The 20,655-nt window shown below is 42.5% G+C and overlaps 2 protein-coding genes across 3 annotated transcripts in view; both read right to left on the reverse strand.

Moving 5' to 3' along the window:
- Positions 1 to 11,058, reverse strand: part of LOC139376197 (NPC intracellular cholesterol transporter 1-like) — a 28,648-nt gene extending 17,590 nt beyond the window's left edge. The window contains exon 1 of the mRNA XM_071118489.1: positions 10,920 to 11,058. Coding sequence (XP_070974590.1) covers positions 10,920 to 10,991 — 72 coding nt within the window. The 5' untranslated portion in view covers positions 10,992 to 11,058. The remainder of the gene's footprint in view (positions 1 to 10,919) is intronic.
- Positions 11,059 to 15,440: 4,382 nt separating this feature from the next.
- Positions 15,441 to 20,655, reverse strand: part of LOC139376202 (epidermal growth factor receptor-like) — a 77,832-nt gene continuing 72,617 nt past the window's right edge. Inside the window, exons 23-27 of one of the 2 annotated variants that reach the window (XM_071118496.1) lie at positions 20,111 to 20,355; positions 19,783 to 19,950; positions 17,778 to 17,831; positions 17,518 to 17,611; positions 15,441 to 17,240 (exon numbers count right to left, since the gene is read on the reverse strand). In XM_071118496.1, the coding sequence (XP_070974597.1) occupies positions 16,786 to 17,240; positions 17,518 to 17,611; positions 17,778 to 17,831; positions 19,783 to 19,950; positions 20,111 to 20,355 (1,016 nt within the window). In that variant the 3' untranslated portion in view covers positions 15,441 to 16,785. The remainder of the gene's footprint in view (positions 17,241 to 17,517; positions 17,612 to 17,777; positions 17,832 to 19,782; positions 19,951 to 20,110; positions 20,356 to 20,655) is intronic. The other variant, XM_071118497.1, reaches the window with a different exon arrangement.

Raw genomic sequence — 20,655 nt, forward strand, 5'->3', positions numbered from 1 at the left:
CCAGATGGGTTAGGGCAGTGTGCAGTGTGGTTGCGATTGTGTCGTCTGTGGACCTATTGGGGCAGTAAGCAAATTGGAGTGGGTCTAGGGTGTCAGGTAGGGTGGAGGTGAGATGGTCCTTGACTAGTCTCTCAAAGCACTTCATGATGACGGAAGTGAGTGCCACGGGTCGGTAGTCGTTTAGCTCAGTTACCTTAGCTTTCTTGGGAACAGGAACAATGGTGGCCCTCTTGAAGCATGTGGGAATAGCAGACTGGTATAAGGATTGATTGAATATGTCCGTAAACACACCAGCCAGCTGGTCTGCGCATGCTCTGAGGACGCGGCTGGGGATGCCGTCTGGGCCTGCAGCCTTGCGAGGGTTAACACGTTTAAATGTTTTACTCACGTCGGCTGCAGTGAAGGAGAGGCCGCAGATTTTGGTAGCGGGCCGTGTCAGTGGCACTGTATTGTCCTCAAACGAGCAAAAAAGTTGTTTAGTCTGTCTGGGAGCAAGACATCCTGGTCCGCGACAGGGCTGGTTTTCTTTTTTTTATCTGTTATTGACTGTAGACCCTGCCACAAACCTTGTGTCTGAGCCGTTGAATTGCGACTCTACTTTGTCTCTATACTGACGCTTAGCTTGTTTGATTGCCTTGCGGAGGGAATAGCTACACTGTTTGTATTCGGTCATGTTTCCGGTCACCTTACGCTGATTAAAAGCAGTGGTTCGCGCATTTAATTGCGCGAATGCTGCCATCAATCCACGGTTTCTGGTTTAGGAATGTTTTAATAGTTGCTAATAAACTCGCTCACCGAATCAGCGTATTCGTCAATGTTGTTGTTTGACGCAATGCGGAACATTTCCCAATCCATGTGATCGAAGCAATCTTGAAGCGTGGAATCAGATTAGTCGGACCAGCGTTGAACAGACCTGAGCGCGGGAGCTTCCTGTTTTAGTCTCTCTCTATAGGCAGAGAGCAACAAAATGGAGTCGTGGTCAGCTTTTCCGAAAGGAGGGTGGGGGAGGGCCTTATATGTGTCGCGGAAGTTAGAATAACAATGATCTAGGGTTTTACCAGCCCTGGTCGCACAAACGATATGCTGATAGAATTTAGGGAGTCTTGTTTTCAGATTAGCCTTGTTAAAATCCCCAGCTACAATAAATGCAGCCTCAGGATATGTGGTTTCCAGTTTACATAGAGTCAAATTAAGTTTGTTCAGGGCCATCGATGTGTCTGCTTGGGGGGAATTCTCTTGGTAGATAATGCGATCGACATTTGATTGTAAGGAATTCTAAGTCAGGTGAACAGAAGGACTTAAGTTCCTGTATGTTGTTATGATCACACCATGTCTCGTTAATCATAAAGGCATACCCGCCCCTCTTCTTACCAGAAAGATGTTTGTTTCTCTCAGCGCGATGCGTGAAGAAACCAGGTGGCTGTACCGACTCCGATAGCGTGTCTCGAGTGAGCCAAGTTTCCGTGAAGCAAAGAAAGTTACAGTCTCTTATGTCTCTCTGGAATGCTACCCTTGCTCGGATTTCATCAACCTTGTTGTCAAGAGACTGGACATTGGCGAGTAGTATGCTCGGGAGCGGTGCGCCATGTGCCCGTCTCCGGAGGCTGACCAGAAGACCGCTTTGTCTGCCCCTTTTACAGCGTCGTTGTTTTGGTTCGCCGGCTGGGATCCGATTCATTGTCCTGAGTGGTGGGCAAAACAGAGGATCCTCTTTGGGAAAGTCGTATTCCTGGTCGTAATGATGGTGAGTTGACGCTGCTCTTATATATCCAGTAGTTCCTCCCAACTGTATGTAATAAAACATACAGAAATGAGAAATGTTTCATCCAACAAGTGGGGTATCTAACTGCACCCTCATATGTCATGTCTTGAAATATGCAGACAGGCGGAAAAAGTTAAATGTACATTGTAATACTTCTGACAGCCAACTTTCTAACTCCGCCAACAGCTCCCAAGACTTTACCATAATCCCAGAAGGCATGGATTGAGTCATTGTTAGTTTTACACTTAAGGCATGACTCTGTTGTTGTGCTGTAGAATTAGTGAATTTCGTTGTGTAATAAATTCTATACTTTAGTTTATACTGGATTAAGCGTACATTTTTATTAACTAATTTTGTTAGCTATGTTCCAACACTCCCTCCATCTTGTGCCAACATCAGTTCCTTTTAAATCTTGGTTCCAATAGTTAATTTTTTTCTAAATGATTGTCAGTTGGGTAGGCCCTCTGCAATGTTTTATATAGCTTACCTATCATATGAACATCCATTTCTGACTCAAATAGGATTCCCTCAAGATTACTCTGATGTCCAAAAGACTTCAAACCAAAATTTCCTATCAAGAAATTATCTCCATTGGTCAGTCCAAAAATGTATTTTTAATTATTTCATGGAAATAAATGCATTGTACTGAGACATTTACAGTTTCCATACATTTAGTTTTCCATGTGGACCAATCTATCAGTGAATTCTGAAAAGCTATCCAAGGATTGTTCCATATGGGTGTTTTTTTAGGGAGTGATATTGGTTTTTATAGAATACGTAGAATTTTCTTCCATATTGTTACGGTGTTATGAACTATGAATTTGTTAATGTTCTTAGTAGTGTTCCACGGTATACTGATACCACAGTATATCACAGTACCAAAATGTCATGATACCAACATTTTAAACAGAACAAAAATATAAAAACGTGTTGGTCCCATGTTTCATGAGCTGAAATAAAAGATCCCAGAAATGTTCCGGACGCACAAAAAGCTTATTTCTCAAAAATGTGGTGCACAAATTTGTTTACATCCCTGTTAGTGAGCATTTATCCTTTGTCCAGATAATCCATCCACCTGACAGGTGTGGCATATTAAGAAGCTGATTAAACAGCATGATCATTATAAAGGCGTACCTGGTGCTGGGGACAATAAAAGGCCATTCTAAAATGTGCAGTTTTGTCACACAACACAATGCCACAGATATCTCAAGTTTTGAAGGAGTGTGCAATTGGTATGCTGACTGCAGGAATGTCTACCAGAGCTGTTGCCAGAGAATTTTATGTTAATTTCTCTACAATAACATCGTTTTTGAGAATTTGGCAGTACGTCCAACTGGCCTCACAACCCCAGACCACGTTTAACCACGCCAGCCCAGGACCTCCCATATCTGGCTTCCTCACCTGTGGGATTGTCTGAGACCAGCCACCTGGACAGCTGATGAAACTGTGGGTTTGTAGAACCAAAGAATTTCTGTACAGACTGTCAGAAACATTCCCGGGGAAAGCCATCTGCGTGCTCGTCATCCTCACCAGGGTTTTGACCTGAATACAGTTCGGTGTCATTACCAACTTCAGTGGGCAAATGTTCACCTTCGATGGCTACTGGCACGCTGGAGAAGTGTGCTCTTCACAGATGAATCTCGGTTTCAACTGTACCGGGTAGATGGCAGACAACGTGTATGGCGTTGTGTGGGCAAGCGGTTCGTTGATGTCAACGTTGTGAACAGAGTGCCTGTTGTGAACAGAGTTGTGGTATGGGCAGGCATAAGCTACGGACAACGAACACAACTGCATTTTACTGACGGCAATTTAAATGCACAGATACCGTGACGAGATCCTGAGGCCCATTGTCGTGCCATTTATCCGCCTCCATCTCCTCATGTTTCAGCATGATAATGCCGAGCCCCATGTCACAAGGATCTGTACACAATTGCAGTTCTTCCATGGCCTGCAAACTCACCAGACATGTCACCCATTGAGCGTGTTTGGGTTGCTCTGGATTGACAAGTACGACAGCGTGTTCTAGTTCGTGCCAATATCCAGCAACTTCCCACAGTCTTTGAAAAGGAGTGGGACAACATTCCACAGACAACTATCAATTCTATGCGAAGGAGAGTTTCGCACTGCATGAGGCAAATGGTGGTCAAACCCAGATACGGACTGGTTTTCTGATCCACGCCCCTACCTTTCTTTTTCAAGATATCTGTGACCAACAGATGCATATCTGTATTCCCAGTCATGTGAAATCCATAGATGTCGAACTAAGTAATAGATTTCAATTGACTCATTTCATTATATGAACTGTAACTCAGTCAAATCTTTGAAATTGTTTCATGTTGCTTTTATATTTTTGTTCGGTGTATAAAATTTCACAAACCATGTCGCGGGCCGTTTTAAATGAATCCTGGGTCGCTAATTATTGGTTTGATAACAAACAACGTTGTTCAGTCATGTTACCTAGCTAGCTAACAACCTGGTCATTTGACAGTAGGTCCAGGCTAATTTGATTGACACAGGAAAAAAAGGAAATGGGTCTGCTACTCATGAGGTGTGCTTCAAGAGGTAGGATTCATTTAGGCCTAATGTAAGTCTAAACTATAAAAGTTGCGAGCAGTATGTGTTTGTGGGCGAGAGAGGTGTGTGTGTGTTTATGAGGGAGAAAGAGGGAGTGTGTGAAGAAAGGAGAGTGTGTGTATGTCTGTGTTAACTGAAGAGTAAAGAAGGTGTCATGCAGTGTTTTCCCCTTACTACCACAATGACATGTAGATTCTCTCTCTCACACACACACACACACACACACAGAGAGAACAGTGTGAAGCTAAATTCAATGTGTTGTATTGAATAGAAGTGTGAATAGAAGTGACCAGTTTGAGTAGCACATGTACCCGTTTTAAGTATTTTTACTTAAGTACTTCACAACTACCACCTAGTACTTTGCCTACCTGGTTAAATAAAGGTGAAATAAATAAAATAAACACCACTGCGCATTTCACCCAACCCCTCTAAATCAAAGAGGAGCGGAGGGCTGCCGTAAAAAAATGTGTTTAAATCGACGTCTTTGGCGGCCGGGGAACAGAGGGTTAACTGCCGTGTTCAGGGGCAGAACGACAGGTTTTTACCTTGTCAGCTCGGGGATTCGATCCAGCAACCTTCCAGTTACTGGCCCAACGCTCCTACCTGCCGCTGGGAAAAGGGTGTACTCTTATTTATCAGGATGCCTACACCTCTGCTGTTACTACAGTACGTGGCAGCATAGTCCTCTCCAACCCAGCTCCTATTCACTCCTACTCTCCTTTTTTTGAAAGGTAACTCTTGCAGGAAAGCCAGATCTGCTGACAATCCCTTTAGGTGTTCAAGAACCATGTGTAGCCTGTGCACATTCCATGTAATACGTTGGATTTTGTTGGTCTTTACTTGTATAGAATCTAAGTGAACCTCGTCTGTTGCGTCTATCATTGAAGAACCAGATAAAACAATTCAGCCAACATGCTGTATGAGGGAGGTGGGCATTCCATGAAATGGGAGAGTCATAGTATGAATACATAGTTAATGCATACATGACATATATAGAGCATGTGGGCTGAGAAGACATTTAACAAAAAAAACACACAAAAAAATCATTAAAAAATGCTTTGTACTTTTGAGATGCTTTTTAAACTCCTCTCCTAATGTACCAAAAGTCTGGAATATGTCATTGAATATACATTGGTGAAAGACTGCCACTTAAGTATTGTGGTCAGTTTCTATTACCTTGTCAATTAAGAAAAAAAATATATATATATACAGTGCCTTGCGAAAGTATTCGGCCCCCTTGAACTTTGCGACCTTTTGCCACATTTCAGGCTTCAAACATAAAGATATAAAACTGTATTTTTTTGTGAAGAATCAACAACAAGTGGGACACAATCATGAAGTGGAACGACATTTATTGGATATTTCAAACTTTTTGAACAAATCAAAAACTGAAAAATTGGGCGTGCAAAATTATTCAGCCCCTTTACTTTCAGTGCAGCAAACTCTCTCCAGAAGTTCAGTGAGGATCTCTGAATGATCCAATGTTGACCTAAATGACTAATGATGATAAATACAATCCACCTGTGTGTAATCAAGTCTCCGTATAAATGCACCTGCACTGTGATAGTCTCAGAGGTCCGTTAAAAGCGCAGAGAGCATCATGAAGAACAAGGAACACACCAGGCAGGTCCGAGATACTGTTGTGAATAAGTTTAAAGCCGGATTTGGATACAAAAAGATTTCCCAAGCTTTAAACATCCCAAGGAGCACTGTGCAAGCGATAATATTGAAATGGAAGGAGTATCAGACCACTGCAAATCTACCAAGACCTGGCCGTCCCTCTAAACTTTCAGCTCATACAAGGAGAAGACTGATCAGAGATGCAGCCAAGAGGCCCATGATCACTCTGGATGAACTGCAGAGATCTACAGCTGAGGTGGGAGACTCTGTCCATAGGACAACAATCAGTCGTATATTGCACAAATCTGGCCTTTATGGAAGAGTGGCAAGAAGAAAGACATTTCTTAAAAATATCCATAAAAAGTGTTGATTAAAGTTTGCCACAAGCCACCTGGGAGACACACCAAACATGTGGAAGAAGGTGCTCTGGTCAGATGAAACCAAAATTGAACTTTTTGGCAACAATGCAAAACGTTATGTTTGGCGTAAAAGCAACACAGCTGAACACACCATCCCCACTGTCAAACATGGTGGTGGCAGCATCATGGTTTGGGCCTGCTTTTCTTCAGCAGGGACAGGGAAGATGGTTAAAATTGATGGGAAGATGGATGGAGCCAAATACAGGACCATTCTGGAAGAAAACCTGATGGAGTCTGCAAAATACCTGAGACTGGGACGGAGATTTGTCTTCCAACAAGACAATGATCCAAAACATAAAGCAAAATCTACAATGGAATGGTTAAAAAATAAACATATCCAGGTGTTAGAATGGCCAAGTCAAAGTCCAGACCTGAATCCAATCGAGAATCTGTGGAAAGAACTGAAAACTGCTGTTCACAAATGCTCTCCATCCAACCTCACTGAGCTCAAGCTGTTTTGCAAGGAGGAATGGGAAAAAATTTCAGTCTCTCGATGTGCAAAACTGATAGACATACCCCAAGCGACTTACAGCTGTAATCGCAGCAAAAGGTGGCGCTACAAAGTATTAACTTAAGGGGGCTGAATAATTTTGCACGCCCAATTTTTCAGTTTTTGATTTGTTAAAAAAGTTTGAAATATCCAATAAATGTCGTTCCACTTCATGATTGTGTCCCACTTGTTGTTGATTCTTCACCAAAAAATACAGTTTTATATCTTTATGTTTGAAGCCTGAAATGTGGCAAAAGGTCGCAAAGTTCAAGGGGGCCGAATACTTTCGCAAGGCACTGTATATAGTGGTTGGTGAGAGTCTACTTGGGGACAGTGGGATCCAGAGAGACTGAAGAGAGGTGAGTAGAGGCCTCTCACACACCTTAGAGAAGCGTATGAATTGCTCTGTTGAATTGGCGCCTTTTCGTAGCCCATGTTGCTACAGTATGCTGCCCTACCAAGCAAAAAGGCAGTAACTGCTAAATTGGTCCAAAATGAGTTAGTCATTTTTGCTACATTAAATATGCTTAAACATGCTTAAATCATGGCAAATAAAATAACAGGGTTGACGATTTCATCTTAAAATCAGACATAAATTCCCTTGTGACAGAGAGAACGGAAGCTTGTTGTGTGCAACAGGTAGTGGCAATTGAATACAAAATTCATCGTTAGACAGGCTAGAAATGTTTTATCTAGTATCCATGGCTAACAGGGTTGAGATGATATGCTCGGCCTGGTCACTTTTCCACCACAAAACACCAGAAAAATGCCAAAAATAGTACAAACAACAAACCACAGTTGGGTCACCTGCTACTGTCCTCTCTTCCACTGACACACTGTTATGTTCAACTGTTTTCTTTCTCTTTCTATTGTCTGATACTCAAAAGCGAGAGTGTGAAAACATTCTGGACAACCCCCTCCCTCTCCCACTGAGTATCGCCCGACACCAGACATCCATAGACGTTGAAAAATAGTTTCAATTTGATCAGTCCGCCCAAACATAGATGTCCATGTTCTGATTTGCTCCTATCATAGATGTCGATATTTCACAAGTGTGGACAGTAAAGTGAAGCAGAGTAGAGTACCATACAGTAAAAAGTAGAGTATAGTTTAGTGCAGTACAGCATACCTAGAGGAGAGTACAGTATAATATACTGTAGTTCAATAACCAAAAGAGATGTTTTCTAACTCAAGGTATCATGGCAGAGCTGACACCTGATTATTTGGAGCAGATATTTAACAACGTTTTTAGAAAACATGGTCACATAAAACAGATTTCACCGTAATTCCAAGTCATAGACTGTTCTCTCTACTACCGCACGGCAAGAGGTATCAGAGCGCCAAGTCTAGGTCCAAAAGGCTCCTTAACAGCTTCTACCCCTAAGCCATAAGACTGCTAAACAATTAAACAAATGGCCACCCGGACTATTTGCATTAACCCCCCCTTGTTTTTAAACTGATACTACTCGCTGTTTGTCTATGCATAGTCCCTTCAACCCTACCTACATGTACAAATTACCTTGACTAATCTGTACCCCCACCCATTGACTCAGTACCGGTACCCCCTGTATATAGCCTCTGTTGTTTTATTTTTTTAATTACTTATGTTTATTTAATAAATATTTTCTTACAAGTGCTTGTAAGTAAGCATTTCATGGGAAATGTCAACTACACCTATTGTATTCGGCGCATGTGACAAATAAAATATGATTCGATTTGAATTCTGTTACCAAACTGCACTGTTCCAGTAAATGTGTTTTTGTGAAATGTTGTGTGTCAATTGTTCAAAGTAGTCATTGTGCATAGTTGTAAACTTTGAAATCAATGGTTTTTGTTTGGCATACATTTTTGGGCAGTGGAGGCTGGTGGGAGGAGCTATAGGAGGATGGGTTTACTGTAATGGCTGGAATGGAATAAATGGAACGATATCAAACCTATGGAAACCATGTTTTTCTGCATTCCATTCCAGCCATTACAATGATCCTATACCTCCCACCAACCTCATCTGATTTTAAGGTGAAAGTCTAAGACTCAGAATTATGTTTCTGTGGAATTGCCCTACTGTGTAAAAGTCAAGGAATTTCACAGAGGCACTCTATGCTTTTGTTCAATGCTAAAGACAGCTGAAACCCAAATGATATTCTTGCTGAATTAAAGCAGAAGTGAGCCGACATATTCTGCACCTTTGGGTTAATTTGAATTTTTTCTCTATACCAGATCTGAATGTAATATGAGTCTACTATGCACCTCGAGAGAACCCCTGTGTTTCAGGTCCCAAAATACAACCTTAACTTCTGGCAATCACGTGCTGTTGGTCTCTCTTGCTAATTTGATTGACTATTTTGATGGTTGACTTCCGAGCACACGTTTCTGTCTTTGTTGTACTGACTGATAATGCACAGTACACTGTGTTCCCTTTGGTGCCCTGTTCTTTAGAATGTGGTCGTCTCACCAGGATGAGACTCGGTTGGCTCCTTAAATTGTCACTGTCAAGGGTTTCAAGTAAGTGGAACTCTAAGACAAACCAGACTGAACTTACTACGGCTAAACTACTGTCAAATGACTTCCAACATGTATCATCACTTATTGCACATGCTTTTGAAGTGGGGTGTGTTTGAGGCCTTTAATCAACTTATTTTCTTCCTTTTCTGTGACCAGACCTTAGCCGTCCTCCTCCTAGCCTATGTCTGTTCTGACACACAGGCCTTGTTTTTCAATGTGGAATGAAGTTGAAGGCCCCCGCCATCCGCCACAAACCACTTAATCAGTTGCCTCTGAGGAGGATGGCCAGACACTTAACAGGCTGAGTAATGTCATTAAAATATCTGATTGAAGGGGGAAATTCAGAAAATAAACTCTAGTTCTTTCCTTGAGGATACAGGTCTCTAATTACAATACTTTTCACCTTCAGTATCCAAAAATGTTTATATTGTTACCCCATAAAACACTGTTTCCACATCTTAAAATGAATTGCCCTTTTGCTGCATGAGTTGTGTATGGGAATTTATTTGACTGTAGGAATGAGGAGTCCTGTGGTGTATTCATTAAGCCGATTCTGTAGTAAAACGTTTAACAACAGATATCGTTTATTCCAAATGGAAAACGTCTTGCAACGAAAACAAGAGTTTCTTTTGGACAAATGTAGTTAGGTTCCTCCCGTTTTTTTCCATGTGGTTCTTCCTAGAGTAAACCGTAAAAGGTTTCCATAGAAAAACCATTTAACAGACCAAACATTTTGCAACGGAATCCGACTAATGAATACACCCCTAGTTTATCTTGGGGATGCAAATTAATCCGCGAGTACAATGACAGCAATTGTCCATTTTGACAATGGCCTTTTGAATTACATTCCACGAGACCAAGTCTGATCAACACAATTGCTTTGGGTTGGGTTTATTTTAGTGTGGATTGGATTGGATTGTATTTTCTTTCGCAATAAAAGTTTTTTTTATTTGAGCAGGAGATAGAGGATGCATATCAGTGGCTTTAAAGATCTTGTCTCACTTCTCGAGACCGAATATTTTACATGTAATCCCAGATCACGCAAATATTAGATTTGTGAAAAACAAGTGGTCATTTCCTAGATCTTGTTGCATTTGATGAACGAGTTTCGTCTAGTTACATGATAATCGCGTGACAGTGACGCAAAAATATTTCGCAATGTATGGATTAGGTTAGCTAGCTAGAACTAGCTGTTTGCGTCCTAGCTAGTTAGTTAAACGAATTATCACTAGCTCACATTGGCTGAACTGGCTGCTTGTACAATTTGTAGCCATAGTACTTTAGCTGGCCAAATGATGCTGGTTGATAGATGCTAGCTAACACTACCTACCAAGCCAACTTTACGCTGAACAAACACTAACAGCACCGGCTAAAAGTGAACAGGCCTTGCTTTGCTTTTTGACAATGATTTAGCTCGCTTGACACACTTTAGTTAGCTAACGTTATCTCCCGGTGATTGACAGCAAGCTAAATATAGATACGCAATAAGAGATTAGCTACTTAACTAAAAGTCTCCCGTCCAGAAAGCTATTTAACACGTAGGTTGACTTACCCATTTATAATGTCCCTCTGTCAAAATTATGAAGATGAAAAAGAAATAGCTTCTTTCTGATAAGAGCCCCATCCCTCTACTCAAAAAGACTTCGGAGTGTTCCTGTTATCCTCTGACTTGTTCATTACGGCATTGGTGACTGGAGAACAACCCTTTGGCACATTGCTGCCACCACCAGGATTGGATAGCGCGGACACTAGCTAGTCACATTGTGCAACGTTTTCTTGACTTTGACCACAGCCTGCAACTGCATCCCGCAATTCAGGGCGTCCCACTCGAGCATCCATTGGTTCCTTCATGAACCCCCCCAAGCGCAACATCTTCATGCTTGTGTGACAATTTTGAATACCAGTCAAGAAAGGGAAATATAAGTATTTGATTTTTTTTCGCCCTGCCTACTGGAGTCGTCCTTGCTAGCTAGGATACCGGTAGACGGTGTCCTTCGCTCCTGTATGCCCTCAGTCATTACTAAAATTGCGGTAAAACAGTCCCCTACAGGCGGAGGCGACGGTCTTTCGGTAACCCCCGCCTCGCGAGTGCTAGCTAATTAGCTGGCTAGTTTGTTAGTGGCACTTTGTGCTAGCTTACTAGTTAGTTAGCTAGCACACAGTGTCACCCTCGCCTCCCGCCTGCTGTGTACCGGAGAAAACTGCGGGAAAACAGTGCCCAACAGGCGGAGCGAAGGACACTGTCTAGTACCGGTCGCCCCCGCCTCCTGATAGCTCAGCGGGAGGCTGCGGCGACACTGTGTGCAAGTTAGCTAGCAAATGGTTTCGCGCCTGCTGTGTATCTTAATCATCTTTAGGACTAGCTGGCTAAATTACCACATAGCATACTTCGCTCCCACCCGCTGAACACCTGCCGTCGTTAACAGAACACAATAACCGACAGGACACTGTCTAACCGTGTCGCCCCGTCTTCTGTGCGGTTTATAGCGGCTGGCATCCAACGTTATTGTGCATTAACGCCACCTACTGCACTGGAGCGCCTCTGCCTCCCACATGTCCTAACTTTAAAATAAATACAGTACCAGTCAAAAGTTTGGACAAACCTACTCATTCAAGGGTTTTTCTTTATTTTTACTATTTTCTACATGGTAGAATAATAGTGAAGACATCAAAACTATGAAATAACACATATGGTTTCATGTGGTAATCAAAAATGGTTGAACAAATCAAAATATATTTTATATTCTTCAAAGTACTAGTGCCCTGATGACAGCTTTGCACACTTTTGGCATTCTCTCAACCAGCTTAATGAGGAATGCTTTTCCAACAGTCTTGAAGGAGTTCCCACATATGCTGAGCATTTGTTGGCTGCTTTTCCTTCACTCTGTGGTCAAACTCATCCCAAACCCTCTTAAATGGGTTGAGGTCAGGTGATTGTGGAGGCCAGGTCATCTGATGCAGCACTCCATCACTCTCCTTCTTGGTCAAATAGCCGTTACACAGCCTGGAGATGTGTTTTGGGTCATTGTGCTGTTTAAAAACAAATGATAGTCCCACTTAGCGCAAACCAGATGGGATGGCATATCGCTGCAGAATGCTGCGGTAACCATGCTGGTTAAGTGTGCCTTGAATTCTATATAAATCATAGACAGTGTCACCAGCAAGGCACCCCCACACCATCACACCTCCTCCTCCATTCTTCACGGTGGGAACCACAGATGCTTCTCACAAAGACCTGGCGGTTGGAATAAAAAATCTAAAATTTGAACTCATCAGACCAAAGGACAGATTTCCACCAGTCTAATGTCCATTGCTCGTGTTCCTTGGCCCAAGCAAGTTTCTTCTTATTATTGGTGTCCTTTAGTAGTGGTTACTTTGCAGCAATTCGACCATAAAGGCCTGATTCACTCAGTCTCCTCTGAACAGTTGATGTTAAGATGTGTCTGTTTTTTGAACTCTGTAAAGCATTTATTTGGGCTACAATCTGAGGTGCAGTTAACTCGAATGAACTTGTCCTCTGCAGCAGAGGTAACTCTGGATCTTCCTTTCCTGTGGCGGTCCTCATGAGAGCCAGTTTCATCATAGCGCTTGATGGTTTTTGAGACTGCACTTGAAGAAACTTTGAAAGTTCTTGACATTTTCCAGACTGACTGACCTTCATGCCTTAAAGTAATGATGGACTGTCATTTTTCTTTGCTTATTTGAGCTGTTCTTGCCATAATATGGACTTGGTCTTTTACCAAATAGGGCTATCTTTTGTATACCAACCCCAAGGCACACCTGTTAATTGAAATGCATTCCAGGGGACTACCTCATGAAGCTATCTGGTTGATAGAATGCCAAGAGTGTGCAAAGCTGTCGTCAAAGGGGGGCTACTATATACTATAAGTATTCAGACCCTTTACTCAATACTTTTTGAAGCACCTTTTGCAGCAATTACAGCCTCAAGTCTTCTTGGGTATGACACTACAAGCTTGGTACACCTGGATTTGGGATAGTTTCTCCCATTCTTCTCAGCAGATCCTCTCAAGCTCTGTCAGGTTAGATGGGGAGCGTTGCTACACAGCTATTTTCAGGTATCACCAGATATGTTCGATCGGGTTCAAGTCCGGACTCTGGTTGGGCCACTCAAGGACATTCAGAGCCTTGTCCAGAAGGACTCCTGTGTTGTCTTGGCTGTGTACTTAGGGTTGTTGTCCTGTTGGAAAGGGAACTTTCATCCCAGTCTGAGGAACTGAGTGCTCTGGAGCAGGTTTTCATCAATGATGTCTCTGTACTTCGGTCCGTTCATCTTTGCCTCTATCCTGACTAGTCTCCCAGTCCCTGCAGCTGAAAAACATCCCCACATCATGATGCTGCACGTATTGATGGTGCATTCAGGCCAAAGAGTTTAATCTTGGTTTCATCAGACCAGAGAATCTTGTTTCTCATTTTTTGAGAGACGTTGGGTGCCTTTTGACAAACTCCAAGCGTGCTGTAATGTGCCTTTTACTGAGGAGTGGCTTCCGTCTGGCCACTCTACCATAAAGGCTTCTAAATCTTTTGATTTAGAAGACATTCTAAGGTTTGCGTAATTCACAGCTAAAGTTGCCAAATAACTCTGAATCTAGCATATAGGACCTGTTTCAAATGATCACTTTAATGCGCACTTGGTCTGGAATGGGAAAAGTATCCTTTCTATTTTATTCAGCTAAGTTCAATTATATTCTTCTTAGTATAAAATCATATAATATAAAATAATGGTAGGCATTATAAGCATATCTTGTCTGACAAATGAACAAGCCTAAAGCCTCTGGCATGGCGCATAGCCAGATAATGTACAGTAGGCCAACTCATATTCTTCTGAAATCCATTTTCTTCATATCATAATGTTTATTTAGACCTGCCTAAAATAAATAATACATTTATTGTGATGGTGTAGGCAAGTGGTCACCAACTGGTTGATCGCCATAGACTGGTCGATCTTCAAGGCATTCCTAGTCAATCACCAAACATTTCTACAGAAAAGCCTAAATAAATATATTTTTATTTTGTGCTGTTGGCAGTACTTAAACCAGAAGCCCTGCACACCGGGTAGGCAAGTGTTCCCATTTTGAACCATTTAATTTGTCTGAAAAGACAAACCTTGCCTACCAGGTGGACCTGGTAGATCTGTAACTAAATCGAGACTGTCAGAAAATCCAGCAAAGAGCTGGTGTTTTTATCAGAGTTCATGTTTAAGTTTTTAATTCAGCACTGTCAATAATGTTTTTATTCAATACTATTACAAAACATGAAACGTGCTTCTCCCTACTTCCAGCTGCAGCTGCAATGAACGAGTAGCTAAGTGTATTGATAGCCCTGCGATTTTATTATTAGCAGCTCGTCGTGTCTATTTTAATATCGAAGAACAGTATATTTCATTGTCTCTAGTCACAGGCACAACATGAATTTGTGCATGAAGCATATGCTGTGTTTCGCCATCAGGTGAAAAACGGTACCCCCCACCCCCCCCCCCCCCCACCCCCACCCCCCTCTGGTTAGCCTCACCAGAGGAAGGGAAGGAAAGAGCAGGGACCGTGAGAAGACTCTCTGTTGCTCTCGCCCTCCTGCCGCTGAGATTAATGCAGGGTTCAAAACAACTGTGTACTTGTAAATCTTTGACTTCCGACTTCAGTGTGTTCAAGACAACTGGGAATGAGTGGAGGCCTGGAGATGCTAAATGTGTTTATGTTAATTAACGGTCAATTACCGTGAGACCGGCAGTCTTTTACATGACAATAACCAGCTGACAAAATGGCATGACTGCCACAGCCCTAGCTGCAACTCGTTATTAGGAAGGTGTCTTAATGTTTTGTACGTCCCGAATTGCAGGCTGCAATTGCACCCTTCTCACGTTGACACACAGAACATTCAACCCTGGACTCTTCAAGTCTTCATTACAGTAACGTTAATTGTATTTTTTCGTTTTGTTTTGTTACATGAGACCCTTAATAATCGTGTTTGTTCAACTAAGTAAAACAGAATGAAAAACAATCAGATTGTCAGTTGAACAGTTCAAATATGTAAATAGGTCTTTAAAAAACACGCCAAATAGTTAAATATAAATATGTTTAATTCATTTTCACTTTGAAAGGAAATAATTACAGTTCATCAATAACTGCATATTTATATATAAAGTGGCAAGACCATCTAGATGAAGAATGTTGATAGGATTATTTATAGGTGGCCAAATTGAATATATTGTACACAACATCATTTCATACTTATCTATACATGTACCTCTGTCAAACAGCAGGCTCTCAAATGACAAGTAGCTATTTAATATGTTCATTTAAAACTAGGAAAGAGATTCATTTTGAAAGTTTGAGCACCTGCAAGAGTGCAAGACTTTAAAGCTGTGAGAAGATTTACAGTTGTAGTGTTAGAATGAAAGGCCTTACTGTACAAAACAATAATAAGCAACACAGATGTCCTAATGTTGATGCAGTTACAATGGGTCACCAACAGGGGCCAGTGTCTCTCCCATCTGGCCATATGATGAAAGGTATAAAGCCCTCAGCAAAGTCATCAATAGCAATATTTGCCACAGAGGTGTACTTAACAACCGCTTCTTTAGGAAGAGTCCTGTAAAGTTTCAGAAGTTCCTCCATCAACGCCCTCCATGGACCAGCCACCATCAGACTCCGATGAGGGCCTCCTCCTTCCCACTTCCGACACTTAACGTTCAGCAACATTTGACTCCAGCAGGTCTCAAACTGTAGGTTCCACACAGAAGAGCTCAGACGTCCAACTATTGTTCTAACAGTTCCATCCCTTTAGATGTGGGAGCTAAATACCCAATACTATATACTCAATACACCAATACTGTATCAGTACCACCTTCTAGTACATGTACCGTTTATGTGTTGGCAAGTAAAGGGTGCGCCGACATATAAGTGTTTTTACATTTCTTTCACAGGGAGCATCTGATCTCAAGGATTGAATGATACGCTATTTTGTCTAGTAATATTGTTTCTCCTCTTTCGTATCACAACATTGCTTTGTGCAACATGACACCTATGGGTTTCTGATATGGGCTACAGCGTCTGAAAGTATAGGCCTAAGGTATTCTCTTGCTCTTTTTCACCCAATGAAGTTAAACACCAAGAGCCTCGTTTCTGTCTCATCTCATCAAACTATCAGCTCAGACTCCATTTGAAATGGACGATTTTTTGGAATGAGGAGACTTTCGCAGCACTGTACCGTACTACAAGTGGCGAACAATAGAAAGCACACACACTTGGCTCGTTTAAGGCAGGGATAAATACATTGCAAAGCAGTCCATGGTACCGCTACCCCTGCTAAACAAAGACATTATGTCTTCTCTCAGTGGGATAGAGAGCCTTATTACCCGGTGTCTCTTTTCATCCACAGTGGGAGGTAGGGGATAACAGGCCTCAGTTTGGGCCTAGGTACTCTGTGTTCTCTGCGGCCGGGATGTGTCCGTTGGCATGGGTCTTGACGGAAGGGGTGAAGTCCTGCTGGTAGTCTGGGTTATCTATACTGTTCGGGGGTTGGTATTTCTGGACGCAGTGGAGACCGCCATTGGAAGTGGGGGAGAGGCCATTGGAGCTCGGGGAGGAGAGCCCATTGAACATGGGGAAAAGGCTGTTGGCGGTGGTGGTGAGGCCATTAGAGGTGATGGGGGAGATGCCATTGGAGGTGGTGGGGGAGAGGAGAGAGGGCTGGAGGGTGTTGAGGTACTCAGGCCCCACTGCCTCGTTCTTATAGCAGTTCAGGTACTCTGTCTCTGTGTCGTCTGAGGAGATGGTGGAGAGGAGGGTGCGAGGGGGACCGGGGTGCTGGTATACAGGGTTCATCATGTCCGACACACCATTCTGGTTCATGTAGTCTGTTGAAGTGAAATAACAGAAATGAGTTACGACAGCAGGTAAACAACCACTCTAGGTACTAAGTGAAGACATTTTATTAAACTGTTTGATTTTAGTTTTCTAAACAATGACAGAGACGCTCTGCAATGGCCTACAGCCATTGCCTAGCAGAGGTCCTTCTTCTTTTCAAAATAAAACCATTTCTGGTAGGAAAACTTCACAATGTATCACTATTTCTTATTAAGTGAGCCATGTTCTCGGGTTAAGACCCTTTGGGAGGTCAAGGGGCACACTCGCCTGGAGCTGGCTGGAAGGCGTGGTCCAAGAACCTGTCTGTGGGGTCAGCAATGTACCGGAGAACCATGCTTCCTTCTCTGACAGGGAACCCATTCTAGGGAGAATAAAATCGTTGTTAGCCCAAAACCACACCTTAACTGCAAAGTATCATATGAGTTAGAGATGAGAGCTGTTGTTCCATACTGTGAAAGACTCTGTGTCAATGCTACAAAGTTTGCTTTTAACCTCAATGTTACATTTGTGATGTGTGTCTCTCTTACCTCATTTCTGCTGTGGCACAATCCAATGCTGCTGTTCAATGTGCTATTTTGGCTCTGAAACACAGATTTACACCCGAGTCAAAAATTACATTCCAACACATATGATAAAACACCACAAACACACAAATAAATATCCACATTACTGTAGACCTACTTCTACTAAGTTCTTGTTGGTTGAATTCTTTACAGTAATGTTTCAAAAGGTCAAAACCTTTTAATTTCATTACTGTGTATGAAGAAGAAGGTGAAATAAAAACGACCACAATGAATAAAAAGAGTGACAAAACAGCTCATCCAAATGTAATTGTTTTCGAGAGGCTGAATAAGAGGAAATTAAAACAAGTTAAGCAGGGAACCATCTGCCAAAGACTACGGTCCAAGTCCATAAAAGGCTGTATAGTGTACCAAACGCTTCTATTATATAAGCAGGTTCCTCCACTTGTATTCTGGCAGAAAAATATTTAACAAGTAGTGCTGCCTGCCTGCGAAGGTAATCAAAATTGAAAGCTTATGGAGTAACCAGCCGGCTTTCTGTGGCAGGCATACAGCCCGGGTAGCCAACACTGGACCTCTTGGAGTTGAGTCTGAAGAGAACAGAGGAGGAGAGAGAGTGAGTAAGAAAGAGTTATAGAGAGAGAGAGAGAGAGAGAGAGAGGATTTCTCCTAATCTCAAATGCAATCAATCAAGGGGCACATGGGAGGAAGCGGGGGTGAGGGAGTAATGGGGGAGTAGGGGGTCAGAACAAGGACAGGGGAAGAAGAAGAGTCCCCCTGACGACATTTTAACGGGAACAGGAAGTGGGCGATTGAGGCCTGTCTTGTTCAAGCCAGGTATGACACGGTATAAACGCCCACGTAAATTCAATTTACTCTTTCCTCCCCGGCCGACATAAACCAAGATTCAATTTCACTACGATTGCAAAAGGGGCTAACTAAGAACTTGAACTGGGATACGTACTATCACCATTGCCTGACCTGATTTAATCTTGTTAAGTACAGGATCAATAAATAAATAAGAGATTGTTCTAGCATTTGCGGAAACAATTGGCCACAAGGATTATTGGTTCTAATACAAGGTGTAGTAAGGAAACCTAAATTGCCTCCAGTAGTCTAAATTGCCCAATAAATGTCAATTTCACCCTGTCAAACTGTGAACTCAGTGGAGGTGGATACCAAAATTCTGCAGACCAGTTCTTTGTAAAACAACAGAAAAGAGCTGTGAGCATAAAAAGTTAGATGGAATTCCTTTTATTTGATTCACTGCAATGATGCATTTAATCCAGTTTCTTTAATAGACAACAAAAAAAACTATTCTCTGTGTTAGAAATGAGTGTAGAGGAAGAGAGCCAGTGGCTGCTGGATGGTGGAAACCTTTTCTTTGGGCTGGTTTTCTGGATACAGATTCAGCCTTCTCCTGGACTAATCCCCATTGAACATGCTTTTTAGTCTAGGAGTAGACTATTCCTGAGAAATAGTAACTCTCTGTCAATTTGAGCCTCGTCTCCAGGCTCAAATTGCTGGTGCATAGAGCCTGGTAACAACTTGAAAGGGGTGTGGTGAATTAGCTGTATTAGATGGGACTTTGAAAAATGGTGAAAATCGTCAATCAAAATAAATGTTAAATCCCATTGACCATATTCTTTTTGGGAAGCCCAACTGATTCTGGGTTCGGGCATATACAGTTTCTATTTGAAAACTATTTATTGAAGATGTGTACTTTCAGATTTTCCAAACTCACATAAACCTTGTTTAAATCACTTGTGCTGCTCACGCCTTGAAGTCCACAATGTAGTGGGGAGGTTTCTGAGGGTTATGCTAGATGGTGATTGAATGAGAGATCAGCCAATTAAAACGGGCAGTTGCTTCGTCCGCTCCTTCCATAGACTTCGAGTCAAGTCCCGTTCTGAGGCACTGTGAAACCAGACGGTTCGACAGACAGAGCCGGCTAGTGGACGAGATTACAAAGCAGTAGATTATGGCTAGCCTAGTGGATGTGTTATTTTACCATAGAGTGTAGGAGCTGGGTACGGGAGGTACTGGGGCTGGAGAAGAAGCTGTGCTGAGGTACCAGGTACTCGTCTGCGTCCACAGCTTCCTCCATGTCCTCTCCACTGATTAGGCTCTGGTAGAACTTGGTGTCTGTGGGACTTGGGAGGTGCATTCGGTCGTCACCCTGGAAGAGACACACGCATCAGCACCCAAAGACCAGTCCGAAAGAATTATAGAGTAGGTACGTGTTTTGTTCACTAAATTTACAGTGGCTGAGTGAGTTTAATCGGTTTGTATGGTCTGTGACTCCACAGTAATTCATGACAATGAGTTACACTGCTCACCTGGATGACAAGGTAACGTGGGGGATCCCGCGCCATCTTGGAAAACTCAGCTATCAGCTCCCGGAAACGAGGCCTGCTGTCTGCGTCGATCATCCAGCATTTGACCATGATCATGTAGACGTCTATGGTACAGATGGGGGGCTGGGGCAGCCGCTCCCCTTTCTCCAGCACCCCTGCTATCTCATTGGCTGGGATCCCGTCATAGGGCTTGGTCCCAAACGTCATCAGCTCCCACGCGGTCACACCTAAACAGAGGTACAGTGAAATAGATCAGAGGCACAGTCAATGACCTAATCTCAGTTAAAAGTGTTCATTACTGTCACAATGAACCGTTTTCACTTGTGGGAATTGGCCTGTTTGGGTAGGGCTAAATTGAAATGTTTCTTACAGAAGAAATATGAAAAGCATATGCATAACCGTGGTAGCAAATGAAAGGGAACAGTTTGGAGATGATGGGACAATTACTAGACCAAAGGTGAGGACACAACGGTTCACCTGACACAAGACTGAATCCAAACATTTCACTGTTGATTTTATGTGCATTT

Source organism: Oncorhynchus clarkii, chromosome 20 (genome assembly GCF_045791955.1).
Source record: "Oncorhynchus clarkii lewisi isolate Uvic-CL-2024 chromosome 20, UVic_Ocla_1.0, whole genome shotgun sequence".
NCBI classification, from domain to species: Eukaryota; Metazoa; Chordata; class Actinopteri; order Salmoniformes; family Salmonidae; genus Oncorhynchus; species Oncorhynchus clarkii.